The sequence below is a fragment of the Meriones unguiculatus genome, chromosome 12, assembly GCF_030254825.1.
Source record: "Meriones unguiculatus strain TT.TT164.6M chromosome 12, Bangor_MerUng_6.1, whole genome shotgun sequence".
Lineage (NCBI taxonomy): Eukaryota > Metazoa > Chordata > Mammalia > Rodentia > Muridae > Meriones > Meriones unguiculatus.
Window position 1 is genome coordinate 99,961,918 of NC_083360.1, and position 14,892 is coordinate 99,976,809.

The 14,892-nt window shown below is 40.9% G+C and overlaps 1 protein-coding gene across 3 annotated transcripts in view; it reads left to right on the forward strand.

Annotated features, from left to right (window-relative positions):
* The first annotated feature begins 208 nt into the window (after positions 1 to 208).
* The window catches only part of Actr2 (actin related protein 2), a 41,781-nt gene continuing 27,097 nt past the window's right edge, over positions 209 to 14,892 (forward strand). The window contains exons 1-3 of one of the 3 annotated variants that reach the window (XM_021627235.2): positions 209 to 361; positions 11,958 to 12,068; positions 14,444 to 14,458. In XM_021627235.2, coding sequence (XP_021482910.1) covers positions 314 to 361; positions 11,958 to 12,068; positions 14,444 to 14,458 — 174 coding nt within the window. In that variant the 5' untranslated portion in view covers positions 209 to 313. Of the gene's footprint in view, positions 362 to 11,957; positions 12,069 to 14,440; positions 14,459 to 14,892 lie in introns of those variants that run through there. The other 2 variants (XM_021627236.2, XM_060365202.1) reach the window with 2 other exon arrangements.

The following is a 14,892-nucleotide window of genomic DNA, read 5'->3' on the forward strand; positions in this document are numbered from 1 at the left end:
CGGCCTTCACCTGCAGGCCACTACAACAGCCGTCCCGGCCGCGCCCTAGGTCCGGAGACACCTGGGACAGAGGCACCGCCCAGCACCCCTTGCGTAGCGCCGGATGCAGAGCGGGCGAGAGGGCGTGTCCACGCAGGCCAAATCTCATTGGCCTTCTCGGCTGCCAGTCGCATTCGCCTTTTCCTCTGCGCCCTCCTGCTTGGCTCGGCTGCCGGGCGGGGACTTCCGGCTTGGGAGGAGCGACGGTCCGAGGGCGGGGCCGTGTGGAGGAGGAAGCAGGCCAGGCCGGGCGGCGGCTCTCCGGGGCGAAACCATGGACAGCCAGGGCAGGAAAGTGGTGGTGTGCGACAACGGCACTGGGGTAAGACCCCGCGGGCCAGCCGCGTGTGTGTGAGGGGTGCGCGCGGACCCTCGGCTGAGGGGCTGGGCTGCGGGGGCTCGGACAGGCGCGCGGGCGGGCTCTCGGGGGATGCGGGCAGGCGCGCGGGAGGGCGCTCGGGGGCGCGGGCCGGCGCCGAGTCGGTGGCTCGGAGCTAGGTTGCCGGGAGTGCACCCGAAGGCGGCGAAACCTGTCCCCACGCGCCCCCGACCATCCGCCCACGCTCCGCGTCCCGAAAACCGTGGCCCGGTGTGGGTCTAGGTTGGCAAGAGGCCCCGTTCCTGGGTGGTGAGGAGGTCTCCATTTCCGAGCCTCGCCCGTGTCCATCCAGGACCCAGCGGCCTTCCTTTTCCTGTGTAGCTGAAGATGCCGAGTGCGAGGCAGGAAACGGGTTCCGCAGAGAAAAGGGGAAGTGCTGTCAGGCCCTGGGCCGCGGCCCCAGCTCTCGGCTTCGCGTCTGCTTCAGGAGAGTGTGTGGGCCGTCAGTGTTGCCTGTGGTTTTGAGAGAGGGGGATGGTCGGCGGCTCCTGGTTCACCTTTTGCTTTGCTTGCATAGACCTTCTCTGTGGGAAGACTGAGGAGACCTAGGACCTCTCCTGTTGTTACTTCTAGTGGGAAGTAGGTCAGTTCTGGTTCCTCCTCTCTGCCTCTTTATTCTGTTTAAGTGCAGGATACAGACGTTGGTCTTGAAGATCCTAAAATTTTCAAAATCAGACTAAAGAGCTGATTTAGAAACTCTTTGCAAGTGGTTTCTATCCCCATTCAAAATGTGTTAGGGGCATTAAAGTCCCAGTTTTGAAGATGAAAATGTTTCTTTAGAGTGAATTCTTTAGTGATACCTATGTATGCGAGTGCTGCAACATTTGTGACTTTTCTCATCACTACCACAAAAATGACACACAAATTAAAATAGATTTTCCTTGAACTACCTCTTTGGAGCCTGATTGTTGAGGGGGGGGGAAAGCAGCTGATATTCACTGCCATTCTACTGCCCTTGATTGAATTTATTACGAATTTTGACAATTATTGTACTAGCTTTATTTAAACTAAGTTAAAACTGGACTAGAATAGGATAAGTGTCAATACAAAGGGACATCCATGCCATTGTGTGTAGTAACATGCCAAAGATTTAGTAACTTAAAGTTCTTTTGTTTGAGCGTTTGTTTGTTTGTTCCTCTGTGTAGCCTTGGCTGTCCTGGGGTCACTTTGTAGACCAGGCTGGCCTCGAACTCACAGAGATCCACCTACCTCAGCCTCCCAGAGTGCTGGGATTACAGGCATGCACCACCATGTTTATTTAAACAACAACAACAAAACCACTACCTTACTACCAAAGAAATGTGTCAGCAGTTAAGAGCACTTGTGCTCTTGCAGAGGACTTAAGTTTGATTCCTAGCATCAGTGTGGCAGTTCAAAACCATCTGTAGCTCTAGTTCCAGGGTGTCCAATGCCCTCTTCTGGCCTTTATGGGTACTAGGCACACCCATGATACACATACAAACATGCAAGTAAAATACAAATCACCTAAAATAGCAGTAAGTCGTAAAAAGGACCGAAGTGGTGGCATACTCCTTTTAGGCCAGCACTTGAGAGGCAGACACATGGCTACGTAGTGAGACTCATGTTTTTTTTTTTGTTTTGTTTTGTTTTTTAAAATTCTATTTCTTAGGCCAAAAAGATTAGTCACTATGGCGTAAATGAAAGGAGCTAATTCAAACAAAAAGTTTTGTATTTGGTATTATTCTTGTAGTTGCTTATAAATGTTATCCACTTTTTCTGTAGCCATGATTGGCTTGTGAATGAAATAGTTCGTTCATTCATTCATACACACACATGCACATATATATTCATAGATATCTGTGACTTATATCACAGGAATATTGTGATGTTTCTAAAAAATTTTGAGACTAATAGCTGTTTTGTTTCTTAACTACTTACTGTTCTGTAGTCATCTTGGTTTTATTTGGGTACTTAAAGTTATAATGATGTTTTTACAATTAAATATTTAAAAAGACAGCAAGATTGAATTTTTTTTTTTTAATAATGGAAAAAGGGTTAGAGAGATGAGTCAGTGGTTAAGTACCCGACCTTGAATCCCCAGAACCCATATGAATCTTGGACTGCAACACCAGTGCTTCCCCCACAAGGTAGGAGACAGACAAAGCTTTTGAGCTAGCTGGCACTGTGTGTATGCAGAAGTGGACAGGAAAAGAGACACCATGTCTCAAACAGGGTGAAAGGTGAGGACCACCACTTGATATTGGCCTCTCATTTCTATATGTACACCATAGCATGCATTCACCTACCCTTTTCACCCATGAGCCTTCACACCCATACACTCACACACTCATGGAACTCATTTCCTAGAGTGCTTGTCTGATGTTTGAGAAACCAGAGCGTCTATCCGCAGCACTAAACAACCAAATGTGCTATATACCTGTAATTCTTGCACATGGGAGCTAGATGCAGAAGTATCTTAAATCGCTAGTCAATAGTGGTTTCATTTACCTTTTGTATACTAGATTTTAAAGTGTGGGCTATTTGAGAAGTTTTTTAGGTATGGTGCTGGGGATAAAATCCAAGGATTTGGACATGGGAGGTAAATGTACTTTCTGAGGTGTATCCCCAGCACTGAGAAGTTAAATTAAAAAAAAAAAAAAGCTTTGTTATATTTATGTGTATAGGTATTTTGCCTACATGTATGTATGTGCACCATCTGTATTGCCTGGTGCCTGTGAGGGTTCAATCTCTGGTAACTGACTTATGGATGGTTATAAGGCACCATGTGGGTATTGGGATTGGCAAGAGCAAGTGCTCTTCATCCGCATCTCTCCATCCCCAAGAAGTCAAGTTATTTTTTTTTGTTTTGTTTTTTTTTAAGATTGTGTGTGTGTGTGTGTGTGTGTGTGTGTGTGTTCTGCCTGCATGTACACCTTCACACCAGAAGAGGGCACCAGATTTCATTATAGATGGATGTGAGCCACCATGTGGTTGCTGGGGATTGAACCCAGGACCTCTGAAAGAGCAAGCAGTGCTCTTAACCTCTGAGCCATCTCTCCAGCCCCAAAGTTAAGTTTTTAAATCTGACATTCTCATAATTGGATACTGGAAGTATAGGTATGTCCTTTTTATCAACTAGATGTTACATTTGCACTATTTTCCCATTACCCACCACTAGACCCTTGTTTCAGCAGCCCAGAGAAAGAAACCTGCTTTTCAGAATAGGCTTCTGAAAGTAGCCATTTGGGCAAAAGTCTGGATACCTCTTAGCTGGGAATTTTGATTCCTTTCAAATTGGTTTTATCAAACATCAATAAGACCCTGACATGAACTCAGTGGTTGGTTCTTTGATCACCTCCCCCCTGAGGGGGGAGCAGCCTTACTAGGCCACAGAGGAAGACAGTGTAGCCAGTTCTGATGAGACCTGATATGCTAGGGTCAAATGGAAGGGGAGGAGAACCTCCCCTATCAGTGGACTGGGGGAGGGTCATAGGAGGAGATGAGGGAGGGAGTGAAGGTGGGATTGGGAGGGGATGAAGAAGGGGGCTATAGCTGGGATACAAAGTGAACAAACTGGAATCAATAAAAAATAAATTAAAAAAAATCAATATGAACTCACCAGCAGTGACTTCATTCACCAACAAAGTGTAGCTTTCCCAATGTTAAATATATTTATAATGCTAAATGAATGTTTCACTTAAAATTCCTCACTTAAAATTCACAATTATAGTTGATTGTAGTCTATTTTATCATGCTTCTGCCAGCTTATATGTTAAATTTAGTAGTGTTTTAAGTAAAAACACAACTTCATTTTCACCTTGTGAAAGGCATAGGTCTAATAGAATAACCATTGGCTTCAAATAACGGTCAGTGAAGTTGAAATACAAGTACCACAAATTATTAAGGGAAAGGATACAAAGCAAATGAGCTCAAATGGGAGTTTAAAGATCTCAGTGAGTGTGATGGAGCATGTCTGTAATTCCAGTGCTTGGGGCCGGAGGCAGAAGGATCAGAAATTTGAGACTGGCTGAGGCCTTGTCTCAAAAGACAAGAAAATCCTGCTTGGTGCTACTTCTAGCACTTGAGACTAAAGCAGAAGAATCACCACATTCAAGAGTAGCCTGGTCTACATTGGGACATCCTGTCTCCAGAGGCCCAGGGATGATTGCACAAGAGGTGGTAGAGAGCATGTTAGAGCCCAAAGCTGTGGGTGAGCACAAAGAAACGGTGCTGCTGTACTCTTAGGATCTCAGTGTTTGTGACAGCAAGCACACAATCAAGTTCCAGCCTGGAGGGGAGTTGGGCAAGAAGCTCCATCCTAGCCAAAGGGCTATTGGGAATTCTTTTTTTGTTTGTTTTTTAAATTTTATTTATTTATTTATTTATTATTTTTATCAATTATACTTTATTCACTTTGTATCCCCCCCATAAGCCCCTCCCACCCCCTTCTTCACGGATGCACCTCCCCAAGTCCACTGGTAGGGGAGGTCCTCCTCTCCTTCCTTCTGATCTTAGTCTATCAGATCTCATCAGGAGTGGCTGCATTGTCATATTCTGTAGCCTGGTAAGGCTGCTCCCCCTTCAGGGGGAGGTGATCAAAGAGCAGGGGAATCAGATTATGTCAGAGGCAGTCAGTCCCTCTTCCCATAACTATGTAACCCACTTGGACACTAAACTGCCATGCGCTACATCTGTGCAGGGGTTCTAGGTTATCTCCATGCCTGGTACATGGTTGGAGTATGAGTCTCTGGGAAGACCCCTGGGTTCAAATTTCTGGTTCTGTTGCTCTCCTTGTGGAGTTCCTGTCTTCTCCAGATCTTGCTATTGGGAATTCTTAACTGCTGGGAGTTGGAGGAGAGAGACAGGCACAGAGAGACAGAGAGAGCATTTCCTCTACTAATGTAGCCCCTGATAAGTCTGCATACCACACTCCTGTGGAAAGCTGCATTCCCCAGAAATTTTGGCCATACTGGCCTTGATGGGAAAAAAAGATATTTGAGTGGGAAGGGAAGGGGATGGATCCCCAGATCCCCAGAGTTAGGGCAGGAGGGTGAATATGATCAAAACATATTGTACAAAACTCTCAAAAAACTAATATAAATATTTTAAAAATAAAACGAAAGTCTTTGGATCTTTATTTAAGGAAAAAGTTGCCATAATATCCAATATAGACAGGTCTTTTGTTCCTTTTTGCCTTAAGGAACATTGTACCTCTTACCATTTGATGACTCAGTAGGAAGTAGAGTGCCTGCTCAAACCACAGTGCTACAAGGAAGAAACTATATATGGTAAAATCTGTTTCTTGAACACAGTCTGATGCACACAGTGAGAAAACTAAACCACCAGTCTGAAAATGATTGATGTGCAGGAGGAATTTCAGTAATTAAAATGATACCAAAAGGGTAGCTAGAAAAGAAAATTTTTTTGTATATTGTTATATCATGACTCTTAATTTTTTTGCAACAATTAGCTTGCCTGTTAATTTTATGTTGTTGAATTGGAATATTGTAATATTGGATCCAACTGCATTCAGATTTGAAGTAAGGTAAGATAGTATCGTTTTTACTGTTCTCATGGAATGTGTGGTAGCTTGCAGAAACGCTGGCATTGGACTGTAGTAAGACATTGTCTGCTTTCACCAAGCTGCTGCTCAGGCAGACTAAGAGTGAGTGCACATAGCAGAGGACAACCTTGAACTTGTGATCTTCCTGTCTTCACCTCTCTGTGCTAGCAGGCTTGATTTATGGATGTTGGGGAATGACCCCAAGGCTTAGTGCATGATAGGCAGACATTCTATTACCTGAGCTACATTCCCAGCCCCAGGAATAGTGTATTAAGTATTTACTTCTTTTTTCTATTTATAGTAGCTTTAATTTGAAAAGTCTAGTCCCCCTCCCTTCCTCCTCTGTTTGGTAAAGCAATGATAGCAGTTTATAATTGTTTGCTCCTGCAGTTTCAATGATCTCTTTTTTTGTCTACTTGGAAAACTTTTTTCCACTGAAAATATGCTCAAGAACTGACCAGCAGGTGAAGCTTCTTGTCACCAAGCCTGACAACCAGAGTTTGATTCCTGAGACCCATGGAGGGGGACAATGTGCCAGGAAACTAAAGTGTGTGTGTGCGCGCACAGTTTTTTTAAATGTAATTTAAAGTTTAAAAAAAATTTAAAAATTATTTTAGCTGGACATGGTAACGCACGCCTGTGATCCCAGCACTTAAGAGGCAGAAGCAGGTGGATCTCTTGTTAGAGGCCAGTCCAGTCTACTAAGCGAGTCCAAGATGGCCAAGGCTACACAGAGAAACTCTGTCTTGAAAAAAACAAAAATTATGTATATGGGTGTCTGCTGCTTGCCTGGTGCCCATGGAGGCCAAAAGAAACATTAGAGCCCCTGGGACTGGAGTTACAGACAGTTGTGATCTGCCATGTAGGTGCTGGGAATTGAACCCAGCTCTTCTGGAAAAGCAGTCAGTGCTCTTAATTCCAGCCCCTCAAAAGAATTTTAAGATAGGGAGTATCCATCTGCACAGTTGTAATTAAAAGACATTGGTGTGACCCTTTACTTTGCTGTTATGTATATGAGTAACAGGTAGACCTGTCAACCTTAGCTCTGCCTCCTTGCACTAGGGTCTACTTTATCCCTTAGCAAGGCCCCCTCCCCTCTTCATTTCTGATTTCTCATGTCACAGATTTATTCCTTTACATTTGTTACACAGAAAATGTTAAACGCTTATAGAGTAGCCTTTCCTTCATACTCTGTGGGGTTTTTTTTGTTGGTTTTGTTTTGCTTTTTTGGTAGTGCTGTGATTTTCTGCCCACTGCCCTGTGCAAGCACTGTACCACTTAGCTAACCTGCTTGTAATTTTCTTTGAGACTATTTATATCCATATAAGTGGGTGTTTCATCCTGATAAATGGGTACTTTTGACTTGCCTAATGTCTGTATCTGTTAATTTCTGTTTTTTGTTTGTTTTTTTTTAATGTTTTGATTAGCCTATGTTGGCCTTGAACTAAGATTTTGCTCCTCAAAAGTACTGGCTCTATAGGCCTGCTCCTCTTTGGCCTTTTTTAAGGTTAAACATAAGAATTTTTTTTTTTTTATTCAAATAGTATTTTAGCTTTGTATATTCAGAATGTATGTGGAAGTTATGACAGCAGGCTGGATGATAGATTTTATACTAAAATTGGCATATGGTGGGGATATGATGAGAATATTTCCTCTGTATTTTGGTATTATTTCAACTCAGTTACTTGGTAAGCTGGGTTTTGACTTGAGGAACAAAGAAATGTTATGATTTTGGAAAAAAAAAGTATGAAAGATTGTATATATTTGTTTTGATTTGGGTTTTGATAGCCTGGGTTGGCCTTGAACCTGCAACTTTTGTTTCAGACATTTTTCATAATTACATTTAAATTATAATTTTAGCATAGTTTTAAAGTTCTGTTTTTCAAAAAAGACAGAATTTGCTGGGTGTGGTGTAATCCCTGCACTCAGGGAGACTCCTTCCTTCCTTCCTTCCTTCCTTCCTTCCTTCCTTCCTTCCTTTCGTTTCCTTTCGTTTCCTCTCTTTTCTTTTTCTTCTTGATTATTTATAGTGTTCTGCCTGTATGTGTGCTTGCCCACCAGAAGAGGGCACCAGATCTCACTATAGATAGTTAATGTGGTTGCTGAGAATTGAACTCAGGACCTTTGGAAGAACAGTGTTCTTAACCTCTGAGCCATCTCTCCAGCCCCCATCTTTCCAGCCCCCAATTTTTATTTTTTTCAAAGATAAAAATTGAATTAAACTATCAAAATGACGTAGCTATACTACTATGAGTATTCACCCAAAAGACAGTAAGTCAACATCCCACAGATAAAGAATTATTTATTTCTGCTCTGTTCATAACAGCCAGCAAATGAATTAATAAAATGTACTGTATAGTCACAGTAGAATTTCAGACATAAAGAATGAAAGAGCACTAGTTGCTCTTCCAGAAGTTATGGTTCAATTCCCAGCAACCATATGGTGGCTCATGACCATTTATAATGAGATCTGGTGCCCTCTTCTGGCATGCAGGTCTACGTGCAGATAGAACATTATATACATAATAAATAAATAAAACTTTAAAAGAGAAAGAAGAATGAAATTAGGTCATTTGCAGGAAAATGGATACAACTAGAGAATACATTAAGTGAAAAGGTCATTCAAAAGATAAATATCATGCTTTCATTTGTGGATCACAGATTTTCTTATAGATATACAAAATCATTGTTTTACATGTCATGAAAGTAGAAGTGAAACTCTGATCCAAGAAAGGGCACTAGCTGGAGGAAGGGAAAAGGGGAGGATATGGAAGGAGGGTGTGGTTAAAATACATGGTATACTTATATGATAGTGTTTTGTGAACCCACTATTGTATGCATTGAATAATATAATATTTTCTGTTTATGTTTAGGATTTCTTTGGTTTGCTTGATGAAGAGTCTCATGGTGTAGCACAGACTGCCCTTGGACTTGTAAACAGTCCTCTTACCTCAGCAGCCTGGCTTTCTGTCTACCTTCATATTATTACTGTGTGTATCACTTCCGAGTACTGTTCTTCATTTAGTCCTTCTAAAAGTATATGGTCCCTCATGCCATGAAATAGACTTTTTCTGTAGGGAATTGACTCACTCCATTCCCCTGTATATGTCTATCATTTTCTTTTTAAACAAATGTCCATATACCCACTTGTAGCTGTTCATAAGGAAGCATAATATCTGTGTATGACCTTGGTTGATTACCTAACTCAGTGTCGTCATAGTAGTTTATGATTTTGAGACAAGGTCTCGTGTAAGTCCAGGCTGGCCTTAAACTCTGTATGTTATGTTTGGCCAGTTAAGGCTGACCTTGAACTCCTAGCCTCCTACTGTCACCTCCAAAGTGTAGGGATTATGGGAGTGTAGCATCATGCATAGTCTAATGCAATGTAAATGTTATCTAAATGGTGTTTAGGAATAATGATAAGGTGAAGGTATTTTCAGATATGATTTAAATATTTCTTTCCTCATTTATTTGTGAATAGGTGGGCATGCACGTGCTACAGCATATGTACAGAGGCAAAAGACGGATTTGTGGGAGTTGATTCTTTACTTCCCTAGTGTGAGTCCTGAAGATTGAACTCAGGTTGTCAGGTTGGACAAGAAGTGCCTCCTCCTAAGACATTCGCCCTGCTTCAGATATTTTGATCCGCTATTAATTGAATCCACGGATAAGGAACCCATTTCAAAATAATTACAATCTCATGCTTATAAATGAACAATTCTTTTAAATCAGTTATTTAATATGCACTTCTTATATGTCAAACCCTGTTGTAGATATTCACAAAATCCTTGTAATTTAGCATGCATTAGATGAAGACCTTATTAATGTTGAGATTTTTACTTTTTTTTTTACCCTGAGACAGGGTTTCTCTGTGTAAACCTTGGCTGTCCTGGACTCACTTTGTAGACCAGGTTGGTCTTGAACTCACAGCAAACTGCCTGCCTCTGCCTCCCTGAGTGCTGGGGCTAAAGGCATGTGCCGCCACCACCTGGCTAATCTTTTCTTTCTTGACACAGCATCTTCCCGTGTATTAGTTCTTTTTCTGGTTATTAGATCAGTACCTCATCAAAGTAAGTTAGAAGGGCTTATTTTGGCTCATAGTTCAGAATATAATTCTGCCCATTGTATCAGGGAGTGTGGGATAGCAGGATCCGTTCCTTTTTATGGCAGAGGTTACTTACCCACAATTTGGTGGACCGGGAAGGAGGGAGAGAGAGAGAGAGAGAGGTAGCCAAAAACAAGAGTGAGCTCTAAGACCTGCCTGCACTTCCTCTGACTAGGCCTCTACCTATTAAAGTGTACATATCTACCTCAAAACAGCTCCGTCAGCTGGGGACCAAGCATTCAGCCACATGAGCCTATAGAGGTATTCCATCCTCAGACCGTAACATCCTCCTATACTAAAGTTAGTATTAACAGGCCCTGGCTGGCCTGGAGGTTGCTATGTTTACCAGGGTGCCCTTGAACTTGGAGTAGTTCCTCTGTTTCTGCTTCCTGAGTGCTTAGATTACAGGCGTGCACAGCCATACCTTGGTGAAATGTCTGTTCTTGAAAAATATATTGAGGATGGGACTGTGGTTCAGGGATAGAGCATTTGCTTAACATGTATAAAGCCCTGTATCTCAAAAAAGAAAAGAGATTCCTTGTCAAGCATGATGGCACATGCCTGTAATCACAGCATATGAAGCACCACACCCATCTTTCCATTTATAGTTACTAAATCTCCTCGAATGCAAAGTTTCTAACATGTAAAATGAAATAACTATTAGAATTCCTGCTGTACTCCTTAGAGAAGGTCCCTATTTGGTTATGAAACTGTTACCTGATATTGCTAAATATATGTACCTAATATTAAAATAAAAATAGCTAAAATGACCATTTTACATGTGAAACTGCACATGATGCTCTAGTCCAGATATGTTTATTTTTTCCTTTTTTCCATTTTGGGTAAATGAGGTTGCTTAAGCGAACAGCTATGTAAAGGCCTTATTTTGAATCCGAGCTTTTATCTGTTCATTTTCTATTATTTCTCTTTTTAAAAAGTGCTTAACATTTGTTGGGTGAATGTGTCTGCTTCCAAATACTGCCTGAATGAGCCCTGTGTGCTAAAGCTCTTTTCAGCATTAGGCTACCACTCAGCTCCCTACTCAAGCAGCTTTCCCACTGGGGACACTGAGGTGCTAAGGAAGCAGCTCTTCTGAAACTAAATATGAACTCTGTTGCATAGTTTTATGTCAACTTGACACAAGCAGCCATTTGAGAAGAGGGAACCTCAATTAAGAAAAGTGTCTCTATAACAGGTGGATGAGGCTAGCCTGGTCTACAAAGTGAGTCCAGGACAGCCAAGGCTACACAGAGAAACCCTGTCTCAAAAGACCAAAAAAAAAAGAAAAAAATGCCTCTATGAGATCAGGTTGTAGGCAAGGCTTTAGGGCATTTTCTTAATGGTAGAGGGTGCAGTCCGTTGCAGGTGGTGCCATCCTTGGGTTGGTGGTCCTGGGATATATAAGAAAGCAGGCTGTGCAAGCCACTAGCAAGCCAGTAAGCAGCACTCCTCCATGGCCTCTGCAGCAGTTCCTGTTTCTAGAATCCAGTCCTGTTTCAGTTTCTGTCCTGACTTCCTTCAGTGATGAATATGATGTGGAAGTGGAAGCCAAGCATACACTTTTCTTCCCAAGTTGATTTGCATGGTAATACAAGCTCTGAAAGTACTTGGTACCTGGGAGAACTTAAAGAGATGATGCTATGTATAGAAAGGGTAACTACTTCAAAATGGAGTTTTCTGATACTGTTTTTTGTTGTTTGGTTTTCAAGACAGGGCTTCTCTGTGTAACAGCTCTGGCTGTCCTGGAACTCAATCTGTAGAACAGGCTAGCCTCAAACTCACAAAGATCTGCCTGTCTCTGTCTCCTGATTGCTGGGATTAAAGGCATGTGCTACCTGGCTCTGATACTGTTTTTGAGTAACTGTAGTAAATGCTTGGTTACTAACCCACTTTTTACTGTTTCCTTCCAGTTTGTGAAATGTGGATATGCAGGCTCTAACTTTCCGGAACACATCTTCCCAGCTTTGGTTGGAAGACCTATTATCAGATCAACCACCAAAGTGGGAAACATTGAAATCAAGGTAATGTTAATTCATTGTTAAATAACCATGAGGATGTGTGAGGTGATCTTTAAATTAAGTAATATAAAGAACAGTGTCAGGAAAAGCAAAGAGGAGAACTGAACTCGTAATTTTAACATATAGCAACACCTTAACAAAGGCAAAAAAGATCCCTAAAGTTAATTTTATCTTGTTTATGTGTAGCATGGTACCATTATATGGAGTATAAAGCATAAGTTTTAAAAATTAGGTACAAAATTGATACATATTAGTGCCTTAAAGTCTTTTTGCATAGTTTAATTTGAAAAAGAAATCAGTCCGGGTGGTGATGGTGCATGCCTTTAATCAGGGGGCAGAGGTGGATCTCTGAGTTCCAGGCCAGCCTGATTTACAGAGTGAGTTCCAGGACAGCCAAGGATACACAGAGAAACCTTGTCTCAAAAAACAAACAAACAACGACAACAACAAAAAAAAAAAAAAAAGAAGAAAGAAAGAAAAGAAATTAACCTGGCAGTTTTATGTCTTGCATAGTTGTTGTGTCTTACTGGCTTTGAGACTTTAGGTTTTCTCTCCTACTCATTTCATACAGCCAGTCTGGAAAACACGGAAGTCTAGACCTCGGTTCCTCTTCTCAGTGTGACAGTTGATTTTCATAATGTGCTGGAGGAAGCCAAGTAGATCTTTATTTGGTCGTACACTGTTTGTCTTACCATAACTGGAAGGGAGGTCCAGTTGTCATTAGCCAAAGTATTTTACATGAGAGACTCAGCACATTTTTTTCTCTCATAGAACTAGAAATCAAGCAGGAACTACATTATTTTATAAGAAATAGAATAAAAGATCACCAACTGACTTTACTTTCTTCAGGTGGCCAGGGTTCAAATTATGTATTAAAAAAACAAAACAAAACACAGAAATTAGGGGCCTTTTAAAATGAGGTTTTGTTTTGTTTTGTGGATAGTTAACATTGTTGGTCCTGTTTGGACAGTCTTTGATGAGACTTAGGGTGCACATTTGTTTGAGGTACTGAGAAAGGTGATAGTAATCAGTGATAGAGATTTGCTGTGTTCTAGGTCTGTACTATGGGTGCTAGAGACTTGAGTTATATGATGAATAAAAATATACATGGAAACTTAGCTTTTGTGTTTCTTTTAAAAACCTAAAAGTGGGCTGGAGAGATGGCTCAGAGGTTAAGGGCACATGGCTGCTCTTCCAGAGGTCCTGAGTTCAATTCCCAGCAACCACATGGTGGCTCACAGCCATCTGTAATAAGATCTGGTGCCTTCTTCTGGCCTGTAGGCACACATGCTGATGAAACACTGTATCTATAATAAATAAATAAATCTTTAAAAAAAAAAAAAACCTAAAAGTGAATTCTGCCCTTTGGTAGGTTTCTAAAAGGAAGTGGCTCACACAGTATAAAGCATTTTAGGAAAGACCTTGAGGGAAATTTTGTTGGATTCCTTTCCCTCTTTTCATAAATTCTTACCTTTTTTCCTTTTTTGAAGACAGGGTCTTATTATGTAGCCTCAGCTGGCCTTGAACTCAAAAAGAACCTGCCTCTGCCTCCAAGTGTAAGATTAAAGGCATGCATCAGGACACCTGTCAAATTCTGTCTTGAAAAAACTTCAGCTTGAAGCTTAGCTAGTAATATGAGTAAGGAAAACTGAGTGGCAGTAATACTCAGTATCTGACTTTTAAGCATTTTTATGGATGATAACATTTTTGAGGTTCAGAGAAATATGTAGCCATTTTATTTTTCTGCAGGACAAAAACAACACATTTCTTCACACCTACTTTCTTGCTTTTTAAGGCCACATAATAGAAATCAACAGTTTTCTTGAAGCATTTTTCCAGGGACTACCCCAGTATCATTTACTGATACAGTTTCTCATTCTGTATTCTATTACTTTAGTTCTTTTCACTCTGCTGTCTTTTAAGCCTTTCAAGTTAAGTTGCGTTTCTTTCACTTGGATACCAGGGTTTAGATAAATGCTCCTGAACTAACTCTTACCTACCTAGATCTTTGCTGATACCACATATTTTCCTTATTATGTTCTTAAATTCAATAATGAATTAAAGAAGTTTGACATTTTGGGATTCCTGTGCTTAGTGAATTAACTTATATTTATATGTCGTGTTAGCTAAAATGTGATGGTAGACTAAGACAATGGAAATTTAAATCATTTAGTTAATTTTCACTTAGTAATTACTGTCCATGTTCATTTGGCCCTGATAATTAACACCATAAGTTATACTAGTACTGCATCTGACCTCAGCCTAATTTGTCTCTGTTGCTTGTATGTTTAAACATTTCAGTGAGGATTTTATGTAGGCCTTTTCTGACTCTTGCTTCTACCTTCTCTTTCTTCACCTTTCTTGACCTGTTGAAGTAGAATAACAAAAAGATGGTAAGTGAGGTTACACACATGCTCTGTTTGTTTTCCACTTTTGCTTGGTGGGACAGTAGTTGTTGTTTTGTGCCCCTTTAGTATTGGGGAGGGGGGGATAGCCTTGTTTTTGTTTTAGTACTTTAATTTTTAACCCTTTTCATTTCTTCAGTTTGATAGCAACTAATAAAGTTCTATACTTTCCTGATTGCATACTACAATGAACCAAACAAGAACTAATTACTAACATAGTTTTGAATTGTTTTCCTTATTTTTTTGTAGATGAATGCTATAATTAAAATGGAATGTTGTGTGCGTAATACAGAAATGAAGTAGCTATGGGTACAGACAGGAAACGGGTGAATTTGTTATGTTGGAGACTCAGTTTATTGATTGATGTTATATATTGCCTATAATACTGAGTACATATGTTTGCAGCCAGTACGATATCATAT